Raw genomic sequence first — 24626 nt, 5'->3', positions numbered from 1 at the left:
TGATGGATTTTGTGGGTAAATGGACATATTTGACCCAACCAAGGTAACTTAGGGGAGGCTATATGCTCTTGCCTGTCATTTCTTCAATAGTATTGGTCAGTACAAAAAATAAAATAAACAAAATGGAGTTTTTATATGACTTCATAGCCTTCGACATCCTGATTCCAAGACAGTTTTTATTTTTTTGCTATGCTTCTGTTATTCCTCAGATGTAAATTTTACCACTTGGTTGACTATCTGTACTTTTCCCTGAATAGTCAGGTGGGTTCGATCTCAAACTATTTTAAAATGCTAGGCTCCGTGGCCTGATTCATGCCCCCTTAGCCTCATATTCCCAACCCATGAATCAGATTCACCCCCCTCAGCCTCATATCCCCCCTCCCCCAAGCCTAACTTCCACCCTCTCAACCACATATTCACAACCTCTTGGACTAAGCATTCACATTCCCTTTGAAATAAAGGTCCAGCTTAAACCAATAGCATACTTCCGCACCTTCTATAAGCTACCCGACTCAGAATTATTCCGCTACAGTCAAATTTCTCACTTTTTGTCGGGTCTTAAGAAGACGGGGACGGACATTACTTCCCGCACCTCTTATGAATCAATGTGTCAGAGCTTTTGACAGTAGGGGCACTATCTCTTCTATCTATAAGACCCTATTATCTACCCCACCAAATTACCGTATATGATTGCCTGGGGGAGAAGGACCTGGGGAAGGAAATAGACTTGAAAGATTGGACCCTTAGCACCTCTATTACCTCCAAACTCTCCATTAATACATCTTTTCAGGAAGCAGGCTGGAAGGTGCTACTTTGATGGTACTTGGTCCCTACTAGAATAGCTAAAATGTACCCCACAGCCTCTCCGTTGTGCTTCCGTAATTGCCAGCAGCAGGGAACTATGTTCCACATTTGGTGGACTTGCCCACGAGTAAAAGGCTTTTGGATACGGGTCTACTATTTTATCCTGTCAGTCACAGGTGTGAACCTTGTGACATGCCCGGAGCAAGCTCTATTAAATGCCCCAATCCCGAATGTCTTGGGTAGACTATCTGGGTAACCCTTCGTGAAGCTTCTGCCTTTGCACTTTTCCTCTCTTTCTCTCCCTTCTCTTTCTCCTTCCGGACCTATCTTCTCTCCCTTGTTTCACTATACGTGTTGTCTTCCCCTGTGTGTCTGTCTTTGTATTGGTCACAACCCGGTGTTACCGGGCTAATCGGTCTTGACATATATGGATTGATTTAGATAGTCGGGTCTCCTCCAAATAGCTCATCTTGTGACTATTGTTCAATCGGAGGAACCTTTATAAGTATCCCTATTCGGAAGCCACAACTGGCTTGTGACTTGGCGATCCGAGTTTATCGGACTTATGTCTACTGTATTGATAACTTACATATGGGAGTTTACATTCCTTTTCTGTTGGCATAAAGTGTCTTAGCTATGTTACATGTATTGTATACTTTATTCTTTACTGAAAACCTTAATAAAAACATTGAAACAGAAATAAAGGTCCAGCTCACCTAACTTCAGGGAAAAGTGCAGATAGTCAACCAAATACTTAAATCCCTGTTTCTCAGAATTGGGGCGTAGCTACAAAAATATAAACAGTGTTAAGATTGGGCCACCAATGACTTCAAAATTATATAGGTTATTATCCTTTTTTTTTCTACTGATCATAGATCCTTTTTCAATAAGCAAGACCTCCCTTAGAAACATAAGCTACTCTGTCAATATGTACACAAGTGTAAAGCGCAGTTAAGCAGATGGATTTGGTCAAAGCTGAAATTTAAACCCACTTTAGTAGTAATACATTGTTTCGGAATTTGCTAAACATTGATTTCTTTGCCCAATTCGTATGCCCTACTTAGGGGTCGGCAAAACTTTTCACATAAGTAAAAGTTGTCCACAGAGGAGAATGTCGTTAAAAAGTACCTGTCACCAAATAAACTTTACTAAACTAACTCAGACTATGTACCCTAACTACTCCTAACACCCCTCCCACCCTTAAAAAAATTTCAGAGCTTTAAAAAGCTCTGTATCATACCTTTCTTCTTGCTCACATAGTGCTATCTCAGCAGCAGGAAAAAGTGGGTGTTTCCCAATAGGCATGACATCATTAAAGCCTTCTGGGGGACCACTTCTACCCTCACACCGTTGCAGTGCTGTGATGAATAGAAGACCTCAAGCTCTGTGCATCTTTCATTGAGGCTCTATGCATGTTGCAGTGAGGCTCTATGTATGTTTCGATGAGGCTCTTTGCAGTCCTTCAATCAAGCTCAGTGCAGAGAAACACTTCTTGAGTTTGGTCTCCTGCCAGGCCGAGAGGAGACCAAACTCACGTTTTTTTCTATTACATTTTAGGCCCCATTCACACTACCGTTATGTTCCTGCAAAAACTCCCATCAGAAAGTCCATAAAACGGCAGTCAAAAAATCCCATTCATGTCAATGGGATTTTTTGACAATGCTTTAGCATTGGTTAAGTCCCGTTATGACTAACATCTGTTATTTTTGATGGTGCAAATAACAGTGCATGCACTAATTTTTGTCCCATCAAAAATAACAGTGGAATAACGGACATTAAAATCTTAACATTGAAGTCTATGGGTGGCGGATGATTACAAATGACATCCGTTATTGTCCATTATTTTTATATTCCGTTATGATCAGTTATTGCTACTGAGCATGCTCAGAACAGCATCACAACCAGGAAGTTACAAGGAAATAAAATAATGGACATAAAATAACGGACTGTAACGGGTGATAACAGATTCCCGTTATTTTGACAGATGTCTGTCAAAATTGGTCATCAGTTATCATCCGTTGTATTTAGTTATTTCATCCATTTTTTCATGACCCGTTATTGCTGAATAATGCAGAATGCAGGAACATGATGGAAGAGTGAAAGGGGCCTTAAACATATTTAAGTTGATAATTTTATCCCCTTAACGACCACAAACATAAATGTACGTTCTGGTTTGGCGGGACTTCCCGCACCAGGACGTACATTTACGTCCTGTGTATGACCGCGAGCATCGGAACGGTGCTCGCGTCATACACGGCAGGTTCCGGCTGCTAGTAGCAGCCGGGGAACCGCCCGTAATGGCCGACATCCGCGATCGCGCGGATGTCCGCCATTAACCCCTCAGATGCTGTGATCAGTACAGATCACGGCATCTGCGGCAGTGTGGTACATCGAATAGATGATCGAATCGCCCGCAGCGCTGCCGCGGTGATCTGATCAGCCAGCATGGCGGCCAGAGGTCCCCTCACCTGGCTCCGGCCGTCTCCCGGGGTCTTCTGCTCTGGTCTGCGAAGACCAGAGCAGAAGATGTCCGATAATACTGATACTGTACAGTATTTGGTGACAGGTACTCTTTAATGATAATATATACCTACAAAGACAATATTGTAATGAAGAAGCACATGCAAATATTTAAAGTGAAAAAGTTGAGACCAATACCACTTGAAGAGCATGGCACAGCAGTAGGCTTTTGTGTTGTCTTTTTATAGGGCCCAATGTTTCAGAGAGTGAGCAACTAAGATTCCTTTAACAGTCTGTGCCCATCAAAGTGCAAGTCACAGATTGCCCTATACTTCGAGAACATTATTGTTGTTAAAATTGCTTTACATGCTGATGACAGACACAGGCTACAAAATAAATGTAATCTTGTTCTATATGAAAGGGTCTTATCCAAAGGAGAAGATATGCTTCTTCTGTACAAACTAACCATACAAAGACTACATACAAATATACAGAGTATGGAGAAAAGGTAGTCCGTAAATGCTGCAATTTTATTCTAGACTGAAAGAAATTTTTTTTGGGTAATACATAAATAATACAAATAGCCTACAATATTTTTTTTTACAAAAAGGTTTGCAAAGTCAACATCTGCAATATATTAAATATCTACAATGACAGGAATTTAGAAACAAAAATAACACCAATTATTTGCAGACATGAAGAAATGAACAATTCGTAAATGACTTCAATTTAAAAATCTTAAACATTCCAGTACTTATCAGCTGCTCTATACAGAGGACATTTTTTTTACATTTTTTTTTTTATTTCTTTTCTGTCTGACCACAGTGCTCTCTGCTGACACCTCTGTCATTACAGGAACTGTCCGGAGCAGGAGAAGTTTGCTATGGGGATTTGTTTCTGCATGTCAGTAACTGTCCAAAGCTGAAACAAATCCCCATAGCGAACCTCTCCTGCTCTGGACAGTTACTGACCTGGACAGAGGTATCAACAGAGAGCACTGTGGTCAGACAGAAAAGAAATTCAAAAAGAAAAGAACTTCCTGTGGAGCATACAGTAGCTGATGAGTACTGAAAGGATTAAGATTTTTAAATAGAACTAATTTACAAATGTGTTTAACTTTCTGGCACCAGTTGATTTAAAAAATATTTTTTTTTCCACTGGAGTACCCCTTTAGTTTAGCAGAGCCCTATAGGAGAATTGGCAGTCAGTCAATCTATAAGACACACAAATGTCTTACTGTTCCCTATTACATCATCTTACTGTTCACAAAGTACTGAAAATGATTATAATGAAAATCAATAGACTGCTAAGGGAAAATAAAAAATTCTCCCAGTCTGCCAAGGTTAAAGCTCAGAAGTCAGACGTGAAATTATATTCCCTCTAGAGTCATGTGCAACTGTGGTGCATTGACATATAAACTATATTTAACCTCCCTGGAAGAACGTAGGTATCCAATATGCCCAGACATATCAGTGGAAACAAGCCCTACCTTTATCAGCAATAACAGACAGATCCTGCAGGAATTCACGGCTGCCACGGTGTAGGAAATGATGAAAACCTGAGTAAAATACTTGTCTAAAGGTTCTGCAGGTAAGATTGGTAATTGGAAACATGGACTATTTTGAGATACAGTCATAGCCGTAAATGTTGGCACCCCTCAAATTTTTCAAGAAAATTAAGTATTTCTCCCAGAAAAGGATTGCAGTAACACATGTTTTGCTATACACATGTTTATTCCCTTTGTGTGTATTGGAAATAAACCAAAAAATGGAGGAAAAAAAGCTAATTGGACATAATGTCACACCAAACTCCAAAAATGGGCTGAACAAAACTATTGGCACCCTTTCAAAATTGTGGAAAAATAAGATTGTTTCAAGCATGTGATGCTCCTTTAAACTCACCTGGAGCAAGTAACAGGTGTGGACAATATAAAAATCACACCTGAAAGCAGTTAAAAAGGAGAGAAGTTCACTTAGTCTTTGCATTGTGTGTCTGTGTTTGCTACACGAAGCATGGACAACAGAAAAAGGTGAAGAGGACTTGAGAACCAAATTTGTGGAAACATATCAACAATCTCAAGGTTATAAGTCTATCTCCAGAGATCTAGATTTGCCTTTGTCCACAGTGCGCAACATTATCAAGAAGTTTGCAACCCATGGCACTGTAGCTAATCTCCATGGGCGTGGATGAAAGGGAAAAATTGATGAACGGTGTTTACACAGGATAGTCTGGATTTTGGCTCAGCAGCCCCAAACAAGTTCCAAAGATATTCATGCTGTCCTGCAGGCTCAGGGAGCATCGGTGTCAGTGCAAACTATCAGTCGACATTTAAATGAAATAAAACGCTATGGCAGGAGAGACTCAGGAAGACTCCACTGCTGACACAGACAAAAAAAGCAAGACTACATTTGCCAAAATGAACTTGAGTAAGCCAAAATACTTCTGGGAAAACGTCTTGTGGACAGATGAGATCAAGATAAAAATTTTTTGGTAAAGCACATAATTCTACTGTTTACTGAAAATGGAATGAGGCCTACAAAGAAAAGAACACAGTACCTACAGTGAAATATGGTGGAGGTTCAATGATTTGGGGTTGTTTTGTTGCCTCTGGCACTGGGTCCCTTAAATGTGTGTGAGGCATCATGAAATCTGAGGATTACCAACAGATTTTGGGTCACACTGTACAGCCCAGTGTCAGAAAGCTGGATTTGCGTCCGAGATCTTGGGTGTTCAAGCAGGACAATGACCCCAAACATACGTCAAAAAGCACCCAGAAATGGATGGCAACAAAGCACTGGAGAGTTCTGAAGTGGCCAGCAATGAGTCTAGATCTAAATGCCACTGAACACCTGTGGAGAGATCTTAAAATTGCTGTTGGGAAAAGGCACCCTTCCAATAAGAGAGACCTGGAGCAGTTTGCAAAGGAAGAGTGGTCTAACATTCCGGCTGAGAGGTGTAAGAAGCTTTTTGATGGTTATAGGAAGCAACTGATTTCAGTTATTTTTTTCCAAAGGGTGTGCAACCAAATATTAAGTTAAGGGTGGCAATAATTTTGTCCAGACCATTTTTGGAATTTGGTGTGACATTATGTCCAATTCGCTATTTTTCTTCCCTTTTTTGGTTTAGTTCCAATACACACAAAGGGAATAAACATGTGTATAGCAAAACATGTGTTACTGCAATCCTTTTCTGTGAGAAATACTTCATTTTCTTGAAAAATTTCAGGGGTGCCAACATTTACGGCCATGACTGTAGAATGATAGCCTCAAAGAAGAAGAGGGCTTTAACTGTGGATATGGTTTATGTCCAATAGCAATTTGGTCTAGAATCCTTTAAAGGGGTATTCCAGGCAAAACCTTTTTTTATATATATCAACTGGCTCCAGAAAGTTAAACAGATTTGTAAATTATTCTTAAAGAAGAAGAAAGAAGCAGTCGGCAACTCACCAATCCTCGGTTCAGCAAACTTCTTTATTACACACACTCAAACTGGGTTGCCCAGGGAGAAGACATGAAGATGACACAAGCAGGGGGGGGGGGGGGGGGGGGGAGTTGGGAACCACAGAGAGACGACAATGTTGTTTCGCACTACATAGTGCTTCAACTGTCCTACAATGTGCAATGAAGAAGTTTGCTGAACCGAGGATTGGTGAGTTGCCGACTGCTTCTTTCTTCTTCTTTAAGAATTGTTTTGATCTAACTACGCGTCAGTCTGAGCACCACACGCACCTCATCGCCATACCCGCTATTGAGCTATATAGTCCAGAGGATCAGAAGTAAGCTGTGCCGAATTGCTCCGTTTTCCTTCTAAGATTTGTAAATTACTTCTATTAAAAAATCTTAATCGTTCCAATAGTTATTAGCTTCTGAAGTTTTCTGTCTAATTGCTCAATGATGATGTCACGTGACGCGAGTCATCAGAGAGCAGTTAGACAGAAAACAACAACTAAACTTCAGAAGCTAATAACTATTGGAAGTATTAAGATTTTTAAATAGAAGTAATTTACAAATCTGTTCAACTTTCCGGAGCCAGTTGATATATAAAAAAAAGTTTTGGCCTGGAATACCCCTTTAACTTTCAATTGATGGATGAACAGGCTGAAAATATTCATGTTACAATTGCAACATTGCTGCTACTCAACTGTGCCCATAATGTTTCCATAGGCGTAGAAAGCTGATCAATAATCAAAAGAAATATGGCAGTAAAAGTTTTAGCAAACATTTTTAATTTCCCACCATGGTGCCCTTTTTAAAAAAAAAATTGGAACTGTATAAAGAGCCCTTTTAGACATGCCGACGGGCAGCAAAGCACCAATCTTGCTGATCAACGCTTGTTTGTAGAGACCTTTTACAAAGCTTAATCAATGGTGCAGTCCATTAAATACATGACTGTTGGCCGCACATCACCAGTTATGCGTCCGATAGCAATGATTTTATTGGCTACACAAAAGACTCATTTTGCCAATGAACAAGAGTTTGGTAGTGTGTTGGTCGATCACTGGCCCTTTACATGGACCAATAATCTGGAATGAACATTCCTAGGAACGCTCAGTTGCCTGATAATTAGCTTAGGTAAAAAGGGGCTTAAAGGGGTACTCCGGTGCTTAGACATCTTATCCAATAGCCAAAGGATAGGGGATAAGATGCCTGATCGCGGGAGTCCCGCAGCTGGGGACGCCCGTGATCATGCACGCGGCACCCTGTTAGTAATCAGTCCCCTGAGCGTGTTCGCTCCTGGTCTGATTATGCTCGACCGCAGGGCCGGCGGCGTGTGACGTCACGATCCGCCCCTCAATGCAAGCCCCCTCCCGTCGGCTTGCACTGAGGGGCGTAGTGTGACGTCCCACGGGGGCGGAGTTGTGACGTCACACGCCGCCGGCCCTGCGGTCGAGCATTATCAGACCCGGAGCGAACACGCTCCGGGGACTGATTACTAACGGGGTGCCGCGTGCATGATCACGGGCGTCCCCAGCTGCGGGACTCCCGTGATCAGGCATCTTATCCCCTATCCTTTGGATAGGGGATAAGATGTCTAAGCACCGGAGAACCCCTTTAAGGGAATTAAACAGGCCGTAGATTGAACACTATCAAATTTTACCCAAGGGTCATTAGCAAGTAATTAACAAGATTTAATAGGTTAGACAATAGTTGGGATCAGGAAAATTTTTATAGGCTTATGGATGAATACTTACATATTTCCAGCCCAATGTGGTTTTGCAATTTTCACAGTAGATGTCTGCTACAGCATGGAGTCCTGTAAGTAACACACGCTCTTCTGCAGGTCCACAACCAACATTAACACTATAGTAAAAAGTAATAAAGCGAAATACACTGTAAATAAAATGTTATCGCAGCAGGATTGGTGTACTAGTAACCAAATAAATGGCAATAGTTAGAACAAAACTGTTATACAATTATTGACTGAGGACAAGTCTGTTAGTTATTTAGAGCTTTACTGTTTCCTGAAAAATATAAATAAAACCATATGAACCCGCAGGACTTGGGGCAGTGGGGCAGTATCCAGTGTCAAACTGGTTCACTAAAGTGCCAGTGAGTTCTTCAAAGTTCAGACACAGGTATGGACTACATACTATCAGTAAAAGAAAACTCCAGATATGGAGGACAATATATCCAGTGTTTATTTACTCATAAACCTATTTGAATTTACCAGTGGTAACACCTGCAGGTGCAGTTATGACTACTTCATTTAGGGTGTGGCTGCAAGTGGACACAGATGGTGGGTGAATAATTTCCTTAGGTGGACCTAAGATTCCCCAGTATGACATTGGTATCTTCACATTAAATCAGGGACAGCATCCTTTAAAATAAGCTGACTGGAGACAGATATACTATTCCAGACATGCATTAAAAATGTTAGGTTTAAAGTAATACTCACACAGAATTGAATAGATAAGCTCGACCCTGACTTCCTTGAAATGACTGCCAAAGAAAAAAGAAAAAAAAAAATTAATTTACAGTGTAAAATGTTATTTAGTTTATTTGGATGTTTAATTAGTCTTAAAATGTACCTGTTGACAAAAAAAAATAGTTATTTAATGTAGATAATACTACTATTATATGTATAGTTGTAATATACATTGATAAAAAAAAATTTAAAATATATTTTTGGGTGAAAAAATGCTGTCCCTGCAGCTATTGCCTTTGTGTGTGTCTGTGGGGAGACAAAATACAGGAAGTGAGGGCAGGACAAGCAGGGCTCTGTGCAGTCTCCTGGCTTGTCACAGAGCCTCAGGGCACAGAGCTTGTCCACAGTGCACAGAGCCCCGCCTGTCCTCAGTGCACAGAGCCCCGCCTGTCCTCAGTGCACAGAGCCCCGCCTGTCCTCAGTGCACAGAGCCCCGCCTGTCCTCAGTGCACAGAGCCTCGCCTGTCCTCAGTGCACAGAGCCCCGCCTGTCCTCAGTGCACAGAGCCCCGCCTGTCCTCAGTGCACAGAGCCCCGCCTGTCCTCAGTGCACAGAGCCCCGCCTGTCCTCAGTGCACAGAGCCCCGCCTGTCCTCAGTGTACAGAGCCCCGCCTGTCCTCAGTGTACAGAGCCCCGCCTGTCCTCAGTGTACAGAGCCCCGCTTTAGGGTGTATTCACAAGTAGAGTATCCTGCGCAGATGTAAAGCTGAACGTACCCATAGGGCCCGTTCACACGAGCGGATTTCTATTCAAAGTTGCAGCGGATCTCCCGCTGCAAGTTTGAAAAGGGGCGGGGTCTCCGCGAGTTACCCGCAGCATATTTTTGCCAGTGGAATTTTCGCTGTTGAAAGTCTGCTGCAGGCCCTATTGACTTCAATGGGGTCTGGGGCAGATTTTCAACAGCGGAGACTCCGCTGGCAAAAATCTGCTGTAGGTAACGCACAGAGACCCTGTCCCTTTTCATACTCCAAGTGGGAGATCTGCTGCGAGTTTGAAAAGAAATCTGTCCATGTGAACGAGCCCTTAGGGTATGTTCACATGTGCATATTCACAAGACTTCACAGCAGAGATTGAAGTGCTGGCACTGCTCTCCCTCTATATATTCTCCCTTAAACAGTCTGTGTGCGTGCTCTAGCAGCGTATCTTCATGTGGTGGTGCTCATGTACTGCGATAGTGATAGGATGAATGCAAATCCAAATAGTCAAGAAGAAAGTACAGGCAACTCACCACGTTGTAGTATCTTCGTGTTTATTACTGGGACATGCAGGTAAAGCGGCTCCACGCCACACCGGGATGCCGAACACTAGTGCGTTAACCGATGACAGCTGTTTCTTTCCTTTCAGGAACTTCAACAGATCGTCTCCATTCACCTGTGCACGTGACTATATATCTCCTCCTTTACTTGTGACGTCGTGCCGAGGTGAGCGGAGCTTCAATCTTACAAATAGATTTACCAATATTAGATTTATAGAAAAATTACTTATAAACCATAACATAATTGTGTATAAGTGAAAATAGCATTACTGCTGTGGTAAAAAAACTGTTTAAAACCAGGCTAGTAAAAACAGAACCATTTGTAACCAAACCGATGTTCAGAGAAAGACTCCCATATCTATTCTATCATTTAACCCCCTCATGTCTTGCGCTCCCGTCCTCAATATCCAACGGGCTTCTATTTCTCTTAATTTTTTCACATTATCTTGATCTGGTTTTATTTTGACTTTTTCTATGCCTAGGAATTTTATATTTTTGATGTTTCCTGCATGTTCAGAGACCACGTGTTCTATCAGTCGCGGTGAACCTTTTTTTGTCACTATAGAGTGCATGTGTTCTCTGAATCTGATATTCATGGGTCTGATTGTACTGCCTATGTAAAATCTCATACATTCACATATGATTGCATATATTACATTTTTGGATCTGCAGCACATGAAATCTGTTATTTCTCTGGTAATGCCACCTATATTAATACTGTTGCCAGTTATAAAATGGTGGCACCAGTTGCAATTTCCACATTTTTTATTTCCTCTGATTATTGATTTATTTAACCAGTTTTCTTCTGTTGTTCTTTTTTCAGTTATTTTACTTTTTACTAATTCGTCTTTTAAATTTTTTGTTCGCTTAAACGCTATCATGGGTTTTTCTATTTTTATTTTACCAAGAATCTGGTCTCTTTCTATTAAATGCCAGTTTGTGTGTATAGATCTTTTAATTACTTCATGCATGGGACTATATTTGAATGTAAATGTAAACCTCTCTTTCTTTATGTCCTCATCTTTTATTTTAGTGTGTTTTCTGTGTCTCCTATTTTTTAATAGTGTGCTCCTGTCAATTTTTTTAACTCTTTCTAGTGTGTTTTTTAACATTAGAGGTGGATATCCCCTATCTTCTAACCGTTGTATCAATTCATTGGCCTGAGTATTAAACGCCTCTTCTGTGCTATTTATTCGTCTCAATCTGAGTAGTTGTCCATATGGTATTGCTTCTTTTGTGTGGGAGGGATGGTAGCTTTTATAATGTAGTAGGGTATTGCTTGCGGTTTGTTTTCTGTATCCTATTGTAGCGAGTGTGTTGTTTTGTTTTTTTATGAGAACGTCCAGGAATTCTAGTTCTGTATTACTATATTTGGAGGTAAAAGCCATATTCATTTGGTTGGAATTAAGATATTCAATGAAACTCTCAAAGTCTTTAGGAGAACCCTTCCAGAGCATGAACACGTCGTCTACAAAACGTGAATAGTGTCCTATATGCTCTAGGAAGGGATTTTCAACTGTAAAGACATATTTTTCTTCAAAAATCGCAAGGTACAGGTTAGCTAGTGTGCACGAGACCGGGGTCCCCATTGCGGTCCCACCCCTTTGGGCGTACCATTGTTCCCCAAATTGGAAGACATTATTTTTCAGAATAAACTCTATTGATTCACAGACAAAATTTACGAAATCTTCAGATTTTCCTGTCCGTATTAGGATTTCTCTAATGCAGTCGACGGCTAACCCCTGTGGTATTCGAGTGTATAAGCTTTCCACGTCTATTGACGTTAAAAGATAGCCTTCCATACTGGGGATGCCGTCGAGTGCACCTAGGAAATCATCCGTATCTTTCACCAAGGATGGTACGTCAGCCAGTAATGGCCGTAACAACCAATCGGTATATGCAGAGAGGGATTCTGTCAATGAACCTACCCCAGAGACTATTGGTCTCCCTGGAGGGGAGTCCATAGTCTTATGTATTTTCGGTACAATGTACCATGTTGCTAGGGGAGAACACCGGGGAACCAGATAACACACCCACAGAGGTCGAAGTAAAGAATTTCAGAGGAGGGAATAGCTCCACGTTCTCTCCTCCCTTACAACCAGGGGGAAACCTGGAGCTATTCCAACAAAAAGTACGTGACGATTTGAAAGCACAAATATATCCTAAAGATACTGTTAATCTAATAGGAGAACAAAAAGCATTAACGTGGTTAAAAAAACAAAAGGATAAAATAACGATAAAAAGGGCAGATAAGGGTGGAAACACTGTAATCATGAATACAACAGATTACTTAAAGGAAGCACATCGCCAATTAGATGACACGAGGACATATGAGAAATTAAAAGCTAGCCCCATGAAAAAACTTAAATCACAGCTACAAACTTTACTAAGAAAACAGGTAGAGAGAGGAATCCTGTCAAATAAAATGGCAGAGAAGCTATTTCCACTGAACCCCAAAAATGCAACATGGTACATTGTACCGAAAATACATAAGACTATGGACTCCCCTCCAGGGAGACCAATAGTCTCTGGGGTAGGTTCATTGACAGAATCCCTCTCTGCATATACCGATTGGTTGTTACGGCCATTACTGGCTGACGTACCATCCTTGGTGAAAGATACGGATGATTTCCTAGGTGCACTCGACGGCATCCCCAGTATGGAAGGCTATCTTTTTAACGTCAATAGACGTGGAAAGCTTATACACTCGAATACCACAGGGGTTAGCCGTCGACTGCATTAGAGAAATCCTAATACGGACAGGAAAATCTGAAGATTTCGTAAATTTTGTCTGTGAATCAATAGAGTTTATTCTGAAAAATAATGTCTTACAATTTGGGGAACAATGGTACGCCCAAAGGGGTGGGACCGCAATGGGGACCCCGGTCTCGTGCACACTAGCTAACCTGTACCTTGCGGTTTTTGAAGAAAAATATGTCTTTACAGTTGAAAATCCCTTCCTAGAGCATATAGGACACTATTCACGTTTTGTAGACGACGTGTTCATGCTCTGGAAGGGTTCTCCTAAAGACTTTGAGAGTTTCATTGAATATCTTAATTCCAACCAAATGAATATGGCTTTTACCTCCAAATATAGTAATACAGAACTAGAATTCCTGGACGTTCTCATAAAAAAACAAAACAACACACTCGCTACAATAGGATACAGAAAACAAACCGCAAGCAATACCCTACTACATTATAAAAGCTACCATCCCTCCCACACAAAAGAAGCAATACCATATGGACAACTACTCAGATTGAGACGAATAAATAGCACAGAAGAGGCGTTTAATACTCAGGCCAATGAATTGATACAACGGTTAGAAGATAGGGGATATCCACCTCTAATGTTAAAAAACACACTAGAAAGAGTTAAAAAAATTGACAGGAGCACACTATTAAAAAATAGGAGACACAGAAAACACACTAAAATAAAAGATGAGGACATAAAGAAAGAGAGGTTTACATTTACATTCAAATATAGTCCCATGCATGAAGTAATTAAAAGATCTATACACACAAACTGGCATTTAATAGAAAGAGACCAGATTCTTGGTAAAATAAAAATAGAAAAACCCATGATAGCGTTTAAGCGAACAAAAAATTTAAAAGACGAATTAGTAAAAAGTAAAATAACTGAAAAAAGAACAACAGAAGAAAACTGGTTAAATAAATCAATAATCAGAGGAAATAAAAAATGTGGAAATTGCAACTGGTGCCACCATTTTATAACTGGCAACAGTATTAATATAGGTGGCATTACCAGAGAAATAACAGATTTCATGTGCTGCAGATCCAAAAATGTAATATATGCAATCATATGTGAATGTATGAGATTTTACATAGGCAGTACAATCAGACCCATGAATATCAGATTCAGAGAACACATGCACTCTATAGTGACAAAAAAAGGTTCACCGCGACTGATAGAACACGTGGTCTCTGAACATGCAGGAAACATCAAAAATATAAAATTCCTAGGCATAGAAAAAGTCAAAATAAAACCAGATCAAGATAATGTGAAAAAATTAAGAGAAATAGAAGCCCGTTGGATATTGAGGACGGGAGCGCAAGACATGAGGGGGTTAAATGATAGAATAGATATGGGAGTCTTTCTCTGAACATCGGTTTGGTTACAAATGGTTCTGTTTTTACTAGCCTGGTTTTAAACAGTTTTTTACCACAGCAGTAATGCTATTTTCACTTATACACAATTATGTTATGGTTTATAAGTAATTTTTCTATAAATCTAATATTGGTAAATCTATTTGTAAGATTGAAGCTCCGCTCACCTCGGCACGACGTCACAAGTAAAGGAGGAGATATATAGTCACGTGCACAGGTGAATGGAGACGATCTGTTGAAGTTCCTGAAAGGAAAGAAACAGCTGTCATCGGTTAACGCACTAGTGTTCGGCATCCCGGTGTGGCGTGGAGCCGCTTTACCTGCATGTCCCAGTAATAAACACGAAGATACTACAACGTGGTGAGTTGCCTGTACTTTCTTCTTGACTATTTGGATTCACATGTGCATATGTTTGCTGCAGATTTGCTTCAGCAGATTTTGTTGCAGATCTGCGTGTGAACCCACCTTAAGGGCTCATTCCCACAGACGGCTCCTCAACGTATTTTACGCTGCAGATCTTCTGGCGATGGACCATACCGTGTTATTCCATCTGTGCCTACTCATAGCAGTAATCCTCAGCTACGAGCAAACACGCTGCGAGTCGCCACGCACATGCGCAGTATACACGCACACATCGCGGACGGTCCACCTGCTCCCTGAGCTAGGCCAAGAGCAGCCGCGAGCATACTGCGAGCATACTGCGCATGCAAGGTGGCGACTCACATAGTGCGTGCCTGCTCGTAGTGGCAGATTGCCACTATGAGCAAGCACAGATGGAGGTAACACTGTAGGGTCCATTAGGGTACCTTGACACGTACAGGATCTGCTACATATTTTCTGCAGCTGATTTTGTATTCATTGAAGTTAATGGGTAGCAAAATCAGCTGCACAAAATATGCAGCAAATCCTGTACATGTGAATGTGCCCTTTAGGGTGTATTCACAAGTAGAGTATCCTGCGCAGATGTAAAGCTGCAGATTTCAAGTAAATGACTGAACACAGCTTCAAATCTGCAGCATCAAATATGCACAGATACTGTATGTGTGAATAGACCCACTGAAAGGGGAAATTTTAGTGAAAGGCAAAATCAGTACATAAATAGAACAGAACTGGGACATTCACAAAAGGCGATGGCCAGAGCTCATGCTCCTTCCCCTCCCTGCAAAATTACCTCTGGATCGGTCACAGGACAAAAATAAACCACTCTCCCACAGAAGTCAGTAGGGTCCCTGCCAGTCTATTGTGTTGTGCCTATGTTGGGGTAAGTATAAATAATACTGCCAATAAAGTTTAAAATCTTTATGCTTTTGTAAATATATGACCATATCAGTTAATTTATCAGGAACTTTCTTGATTAAATTATAACATACATAATGGGGAAAATTTATCAAAACCTGTGCAGAGGAAAAGTTGCTGAGTTGCCCATAGCAACCAATCAGTTCGCTTCTTTCATTTTGCAGAGTCCTCGTTAAAAATATAAGAAGAGATCTGATTGGTTGCTATGGGCAACTAGTCAACTTTTCATAAGTCTACCCAAATAAGGTATGAAAACAACAAAACATTAAATATAAACAACATAAGAAGCACAGTCATGTGATGATGGGTATGGTAATAGAGGTTGTGCAAGTTGTGTGCCGGGCAAATTTTAATCACATTTTATACTTTGATTCATACCATAAATTTTGTACTATATGTACATAATGGACAAGATTTATCAAAATGTGCGAGGAAAACTGGAGAGATTTTGCCAATAGCAACCAATGAAAGATCAGCTTCTATTTTGGACAGGTCCATCAACCATTGGAGAGAGTAGATCACTTTGGTGGAGAGAAAAAACATTATTATTTATTTAAATCTAGGATTCCTGCCTAAAAATCCTTTAAATTAAACAAACCACATTGCTGCTGAATTTCATCATTGATATAAGTCTCTTCTTGCAGGTTTCTAAAGGTCTATCATAATCTGAACCTTGTGAGTTGGAAGAAATCTAAAATGAAGAGTCCAACGAAACTTAAATTTGTTGTGGGGGTCGAAACTATAGCTTTTTTTGTATAATATCTATGGCCCAGATGCTTGATGATATGGCCTGCTATTTCTAAAAGAAAAATGACCTAGGGTCTAGAGTAGTGGTTCTTAACCTTGTTTGAGGTACTGAACCCCACCAGTTTCATATGCGCATTCACCGAACCCTTCTTAATTGGAAAAATAAAATATAATTTTTTTTCAAATTTAAAACATAGGTGGTATATATTTAAGTATATACTTATACATAGGTGCACAAAATGAACAAAACCATTAAGACACATTAAGCGCAGGCAATGTTCCCCCACACATTAAGCGCAGGCAATGTTCCCCCACACATTAGGCGCAGGCAATGTTTCCCCACACATTAGGCGCAGGCAATGTTTCCCCACACATTAGGCGCAGGCAATGTTCCCCCACACATTAGGCGCAGGCAGTGTTCCCCCACACATTAGGCGCAGGCAGTGTTCCCCCACACATTAGGCGCAGGCAGTGTTCCCCCACACATTAGGCGCAGGCAGTGTTCCCCCACACATTAGGCGCAGGCAGTGTTCCCCCACACATTAGGCGCAGGCAGTGTTCCCCCACACATTAGGCGCAGGCAGTGTTCCCCCACACATTAGGCGCAGGCAGTGTTCCCCCACACATTAGGCGCAGGCAGTGTTCCCCCACACATTAGGCGCAGGCAGTGTTCCCCCACACATTAGGCGCAGGCAGTGTTCCCCCACACATTAGGCGCAGGCAGTGTTCCCCCACACATTAGGCGCAGGCAGTGTTCCCCCACACATTAGGCGCAGGCAGTGTTCCCCCACACATTAGGCGCAGGCAGTGTTCCCCCACACATTAGGCGCAGGCAGTGTTCCCCCACACATTAGGCGCAGGCAGTGTTCCCCCACACATTAGGCGCAGGCAGTGTTCCCCCACACATTAGGCGCAGGCAGTGTTCCCCCACACATTAGGCGCAGGCAGTGTTCCCCCACATTAGGCAGGCAGTGTTCCCCCACATTAGGCAGGCAGTGTTCCCCCACATTATGTAGGCAGAGTTCCCCCACAGAAATACAGCCTCCAGCCATGTACAGTGTATGGCTGGAGGCTGTATGCCTGTGTACTGCCCACTTCAGTGCTCCGACCACCGCTCCGGCTATGGCAGTAGGTCCCGGGATTGGTGGTCGGAGCACCAAAGATGACGTGCCGCTGGTCACTTACCAAGCTGCCCCTGGGTTTTTAAACTTAACGCGGGGCCGCAGGGAGTTAATAGTGATGGGGGGGGAATTGCCCCATAGCTACAGGACGGGCAAACATCGCCTCTGCTTGGGGCCGTGGGCCAGCTCAGGGCCCCAAGCAATTGCTTGGTTTGCCTGTCTTGTTGCGATGGGCCTGGAGTTGGGTGTGTTTTTTGACCTACGCTGAACCCGCGAGACTGACTCACCGAACCCCTCGGGTTCGATCAAACCCAGGTTAAGAACCACTGGTCTAGAGTCATTGCTGTTCGAATCAGACTGGAAATAAATCAAAAACCCCTTTTTTTTAATGTATTTCCAACCCTAGGCTTATACTCGAGTCAATAGATTTTCCTGGGTTTTTGGGGTGAAATTAGGGGCCTCGGCTTATATTCGGAACGGCTAATACTCGAGTATATACGGTACTTCAGTTGTGACTGTATCCACAGCCTAAAGGTTGCCATACGCTTTTAATAAATATCGGCGACAATTATCTCTCATGACCTACCACAGCCAAACGTAATGTTTACCTATGGAGAGGGGAAGGGTAAACCACAGCCAGAAAAGCTCTAGCATCAGCGGTGAAAACCCGACACACCCGTCCCTTCTCTACACAGACATCCTCTGTTGATGTTATGTCAGGAGGCCGCCATATACTTTAAACCACACTAGCACAATTTGGCAGTAGGTGGAGGCAAAAATAAACTAGGCTTAATGCAGGATATTCCCATTTCAACTGATGCACTTAAACTGCAGGGCACATAAAGGAAAGTATTGTGGTACCAGTACTATACAGGCTCTACAAACAACATAGCGATTACAGGGTAGTTACAAAGAGGGACTCACAGTTTACATCTTCGAGTTGGGTCGTTTACTCTTCCCATGTATTCTATCTGACCAATAATAAATCTCTGCAGTATCTGCCAGAAAAAGAAACATTTTAGGCTCCTCACTGCACCATCCCAACCTATAAATAAACTTCCCATCTATATGGTAGTAGTGCCTCATACAATAAATTGCCCCACACTTTTAGTCTCCATTTGTGACAGTTATGTCTCCTTCTATGCCCTCAAATTAATATTGCCACCATTTGTTAATATTGCCTCTTCCCATGACCCTCTAGATAATATTGCCCCTTTCTGTGCCCCCTGTAGTTAATAAAATCTTCTGTGCATTCCCCCCCCCCCCAAATTAATATTGCCCTCACTGTTAAAATTGCTCCATTCTGTGCAGGGCTGTGGAGTCGGACAAAATTTTGGGTACCTAGAGTCGGCAAACAATGCACCGACTCCGACTAAATTTAGATTGGAATAAAAAATAAAATAAAAAGCAAGTTTAAATGTCCCAATTCACAAAAAGTTATAATGAATGACTTCTCTACTGTAAGAATAAAGATCAATGCATGCAGTGCCTCACGTAACCGCTAAATGAACACGTTAAGTGTCCGTGAAGAAGCATGCTTTTCATGTGCTTTACTATATGGCACACAACGCACAATTAGGAGCGGCAATACTTATACTTTCCATAGTGTTGTGTTCTGCTGTTACAGGGAACCCATGGGTAACCTAGCCTCTCACTGATAAGGGATTAAGTAAATATGTTTTTTGCTGAACTAGAGACACTTGTATAAGTGAAGGGAATGGAGGGTCAATAGTTCAAGACTGAAGCTGTAAACCATTGGAAAAAGGCTATAAAACCTTGTGAACTCGATTGTTAGCTATAAGGGGTACTCCACCCCTAGACATCTTATCCCCTATTCAAAAGGATAGGGGATAAGATGTCAGATCGCCGGGGTCCCCCAGCTGGGGACCCCTGGGATCGCCGCTGCGGCACCGCACTATCATTACTGCACAGAGCAAGTTCGCTCTGTGAGTAATGATGGGCGATACAGGGGCCGGAACATCGTTACGTCATTGCTCCGCCCCTCGTGACGTCACTGCCCGCCCCTTCAATACAAGTCTATGGTAGGGGGCATGGCTGTCGTCATGCCCCCTGCCATAGACTTGCATTAAGGGGGCAGGCCGTGATGTCACGAGGGGCGGAGCCATGATGTCACGCTGCTCCGTCCCCTGTATCGCCCGTAATTACGCACAGAGCGAATTTGCTCTGTGTAGTAATGAAAGTGCGGTGCCGCAGCGGCGATCCCGGAGGTCCCCAGCAGCGGGACCCCGGTGATCTGTCATCTTATCCCCTATCCTTTGGATAGGGGATAAGATGTCTAGGGGCGGAGTACCCCTTTAAACATGACTATGGTATTCTACTAGGGAAATCATATTTCATAATAAATGCCCCTTCCTGGATTCTCCCACTGCCCTATCTTCAGCAGCAGATCAGCACACAAACTGTTAAATACAGTAGACTGTTGGCTTCCCAGCCAGTAGTCCTGTGGTAATGCCATGTATGTTGCCTTTCTTTCCTTCAAGGAATGTATAAAATACATTTGCATATTAATACAGAGGAGTCGGAGTCGGAAGTACAAAAAACTCCGGAGTCGGAACATTTATCTACCGACTCCACAGCCCTGATTCTGTGGCCACCACAGTTATTATTGCCCCCTATATATGCCCCTATAGTTAATATTAAAAACTTCTGTGCTCCACCATTAATAGTAGCCCACATTGTGCCAATTTAACAAAAATAAAATAAATCTACTCACCATTGCTCCTACAGACAGTGGCTTGATCCTTCTCTGGATGCTTCCTAGTGCAGGCTGCTTAGAGGGGTACTCCGGTGGAAAACTTTTTACATTTTTTTTTTAATTCTATGTGGATTTTCTCCTACTCTGTACAGTTCTTAAAATAGACAGAGGTGTTAGCAGATAGCATTGTGGTCATGATGTCAGCAGAGAGCTCTGGGTTCCAAAAAGAAAATCATTTGTCTGTATTATTCAGCAGTTAATAAGTACTGGAAGGATTAAGATATGTTTTAATATAAGTAATTCACAAATCTGTTTAACTTTCTGGCACCAGTTGAATAAAAAAAAATAATAATAATTTCCACCGGAGTACCCCTTTAAATGATCCACTGGCACAGCCTGTGCTGGGCAGACATCACCGCAGGCTTAAAAGAGCCTTCAAGTAAAGCTAATGGGGCAGAGACAGAAGCTGGTTCTCTGTTTTGTTATCGATTCAACTGTGCCTCAGGGCTGTGGAGTCTGAGTCGAGGAGTCGGACGAAATTTTGGGTACCTGGAGTCTGAGTCAGCAAACAATGCACCGTCTCCGACTCCTACTAAATTTAGATTGGAATAAAAAAGAAAAAAGCAAGCTTAAATGTCCCAATTCACCAAAAGTTATAATTAATGACTTCTCTACTGTAAGAATAAAGACCAATGCATGCAGTGCCTCACGTAACCGCAAAACGAACACGTTGTGACCGTGAAGAAACATGCTTTTCATGTGCTTCACTATATGGCACGCAAAGCACTATTAGGAGCGGCAATACTTATACTTTCTATAGTGTTGTGTTCTACTGTTACAGGGAACCCATGGGTAACCTAGCCTCTCACTGATAAGGGATTAAGTAAATATGTTTTTTGCAGGACTAGAGACACTTGTATAAGTGAAGGGAATGGAGGGTCAATAGTTCAAGACTGAAGCTGTAAACCATTGGAAAAACTGCTGCCATTCAGCTAAGGCTATAAAAACTTGTAAACTACAATTGTTAACTTAAAGGGGTACTCCTGTGGAAAACATCATTTTTTTTTTTTTTTTTTATCAACTGGTGCCAGAAAGGTAAACAGATTTGTAAATTAATTCTATTGAAAAATCTTAATCCTACTTAATACTACAGAGGAAATTATTTTCTTTTTGGAACACAGAGCTCTCTGCTGACATCACGAGCACAGTGCTCTCTGCTGACATCTCTGTCCATTTTAGAAACTGTCCAGAGCAGCATGTGTTTGCTATGGGGATTTTCTCCTACTCTGGACAGTTCTTAAAATGGACAGAGATGTCAGCAGAGAATACTGTGCACGTGATTCAGAAGAGAGCTCTGTGTTGCAAGAAGAAAAAGTAAATCCTCAATAGTATTCAGCAGCTGATAAGCACTGGAAGGATTTAAAATTTTAATAGAAGTAATTTACAAATCGGTTTAACTTTCTGGAACCAGTTGATTTAAAAGAAATAAAAGTTTTCCACCGGAGTACCCCTTTAAACATGACTATGGGATTCTACTAGGGAAATCAAGTTTTATAATAAATGCCCCTTCCTGGATCCTCCCACTGCCCTATCTTCAGCAGCAGATCAGCACACAAAAAGGAGAAGGCAGCAGCTTCTGCCCAACTACCTCTCTCTGCTAGAAGATCTTAGAAGAACTTGGTGGAACAGCTTCTTGGATTCAACTGTACATTTGCAAATTAATACAGAGGAGTCGGGGAGTCCGAGTCGGAAGTACAAAAAACGGTAGAGTTGGAGTCAGAACATTTATCTACCGACTCCACAGCCCTGCTGTGCCTGCATCCTGAAGAAGCAGTTATATGTAGTGCTCCCATGTGCATCTTCCCCAGATCCTCGGGCAAGCACCCCCTTTTTGCCAGGCCCTGTCATGGTTCTGCCCATAATAACAGCACTTTGATCATGGGCCGCAAAGGGTCCTTTGGGCAATATGTTGTGCAGGCCTGCCTTAGACAGTTGGCTGAAACTACCAAATGAGGTAGTTACAGAACCTACATGGATTCCATGTCAAAGATGTGACATGTCCCATTTTCCCCCCCAAAAGTAACCAATTAAACTTTCTACATGAGAAAAAAACAATTGCCATAGGTTTACAGTGTGAACTTTGATGTGGATGCTCAATCTATCTCTTTGCAGAAAACAGGCTTCGTTCCAAGTATCTTTTAATGAATCAGTCCCAGCAGTCTGCGAAATAAGGTGGAAGGGAAGAATGCTGCTCCTGGCTATATCTAGAGATCTGCAGGGGTCTCAACACCCTAACTGACAAATAAAAACAAAAACAAACAAAACACAAAGCAGAGAAAACCAGAGTGAACATGTTATAAGACCACATATCTATCAATATAACAAAACACAAACTAATGATATCCTTGAAGTTGGCCTGCATTTTAAAACTATTGACCTACTACACTGCTCATACTTCTAACGTAGTCAGACAGATTAGCAATAGGCAAGCTAAAGTGTATGCGTCCTTGCTGTAAACCTTCTATGGTTTAATCTGCCTACACAGCTCAGTGGCACATCTATTCTATTAATTATGAATGACTACAAGTGTGTCAGCAATTGTATTTTTAGGTTACATTGACGCCAAGGAAAAAAATCTCTCCATTCTTATCCCCTGATGCCTGCTTAGTCCCTTCTATTACCTGCAAAGACATATGTACCTGCATGAAGAAGCTTAGTAAGTTTATATGCATGATCACCAATATTTATTAGAAAACCCATAACACGTACTGAAAAATACACTTTATAAGCTAAAACATATTTCATACGCCTATGCACCCATCTTTATTATGGGTACATAGTTCTTACCTCTGCGGTTCTTATCTCTTTATCTAGATCCCAACACACTATAAAATTTACTCTGAAACTCTAGGACATTTCAGAGTAATCATAGTTTAAAAATGCAGCCAGAACCTGGGTAAGTAGTCCTTGCGGTGGGTCCAGGCCACTGCTCCTTGCCCAGCTGGCTTGAGTAACAAGTCTATCTTTAGCAGTGTACAGTGGGGCTCAAAAGTTTGGGCACCCCAGGTAAAAATTTGTATTATTGTGCATAAAGAAGCCAAGGAAAGATTGAAAAATCTCCAAAAGGCATCAAATTACAGATTAGACATTCTTATAATACGTCAACAAAAGTTAGATTTTATTTCCATCATTTACACTTTCAAAATAACAGAAAACAAAAAATGGCGTCTGCAAAAGTTTGGGCACTCTGCGGAATTTATAGCATGCACTGCCCCCTTTGTAAAGCTGAGACCTGCCAGTGTCATGGATTGTTCTCAATCATCATCTGGGAAGACCAGGCGATATCAACCTCAAAGGTTTTAAATGCCCAGACTCATCTGATCTTACCCCAACAATCAGCACCATGGGTTCCTCTAAGCAGTTGTCTAGAAATCTGAAACTGAACATAGTTGCCGCTCACAAAGCTGGAGAAGGCTATAAGAAGATAGCAAAACGTTTTCAGATGTCAATATCCTCTGTTCAGAATGTAATTAAGAAATGGCAGTCATCAGGAACAGTGGAAGTTAAAGCAAGATCTGGAAGACCAAGAAAAATAGACAGAACTGCCCGCAGGATTGTGAGAGAAAAAAATTCAAAACCCACGTTTGAATGCAAAATCCCTCCAGAAAGATCTGGCAGACACTGGAGTTGTTGTACACTATTCCACTATAAAGAGATACTTGTACAAATATGGTCTTCATGGAAGAGTCCTCAGAAGAAAACCTCTTCTACATCCTCACCACAAAAATCAGCGTTTGAACTTTGCAAATGAACATAGACAAGCTGATGCATTTTGGAAACAAGTTCTGTGGACCATATGAGGTTAAAATTTAACTTTTTGGCTGGAATGAGCAAAGGTACATTTGGAGAAGAAGGGGAACAGAATTTAATGAAAAGAACCTCTGTCAGACTGTTAAGCATGGGGGTGGATCAACCATGCTTTGGGGTTGTATTGCAGTCAGTGGCACAGGGAACATCTCACAAGTAGAAGGAAAAATGGATTCAATAAAATGTCAGCAAATTTTGGATGCTAACTTTATGCCATCTGTGAAAAAGCTTAAAGGGGTACTCCGGTGAAAACCTTTTTTCTTTTAAATCAACTGGTGCCAGAAAGTTAAACATATTTGTAAATTAC

The 24626-nt window shown here is 41.6% G+C and overlaps 1 protein-coding gene across 3 annotated transcripts in view; it reads right to left on the bottom strand.

The window, feature by feature from the left end:
- YPEL2 (yippee like 2) overlaps positions 1-24626 on the bottom strand; it is a 91018-nt gene that overhangs the window by 5036 nt on the left and 61356 nt on the right. For all 3 annotated transcript variants that reach the window (XM_056556653.1, XM_056556652.1, XM_056556654.1), the window contains exons 3-4: positions 9160-9203; positions 8456-8564 (exon numbers count right to left, since the gene is read on the bottom strand). In XM_056556653.1, the coding sequence (XP_056412628.1) occupies positions 8456-8564; positions 9160-9203 (153 nt within the window). The remainder of the gene's footprint in view (positions 1-8455; positions 8565-9159; positions 9204-24626) is intronic.

Source organism: Hyla sarda, chromosome 2, assembly GCF_029499605.1.
Source record: "Hyla sarda isolate aHylSar1 chromosome 2, aHylSar1.hap1, whole genome shotgun sequence".
Classification (NCBI taxonomy): Eukaryota; Metazoa; Chordata; class Amphibia; order Anura; family Hylidae; genus Hyla; species Hyla sarda.
This window is presented reverse-complemented; position numbering and strand designations above follow the sequence as displayed.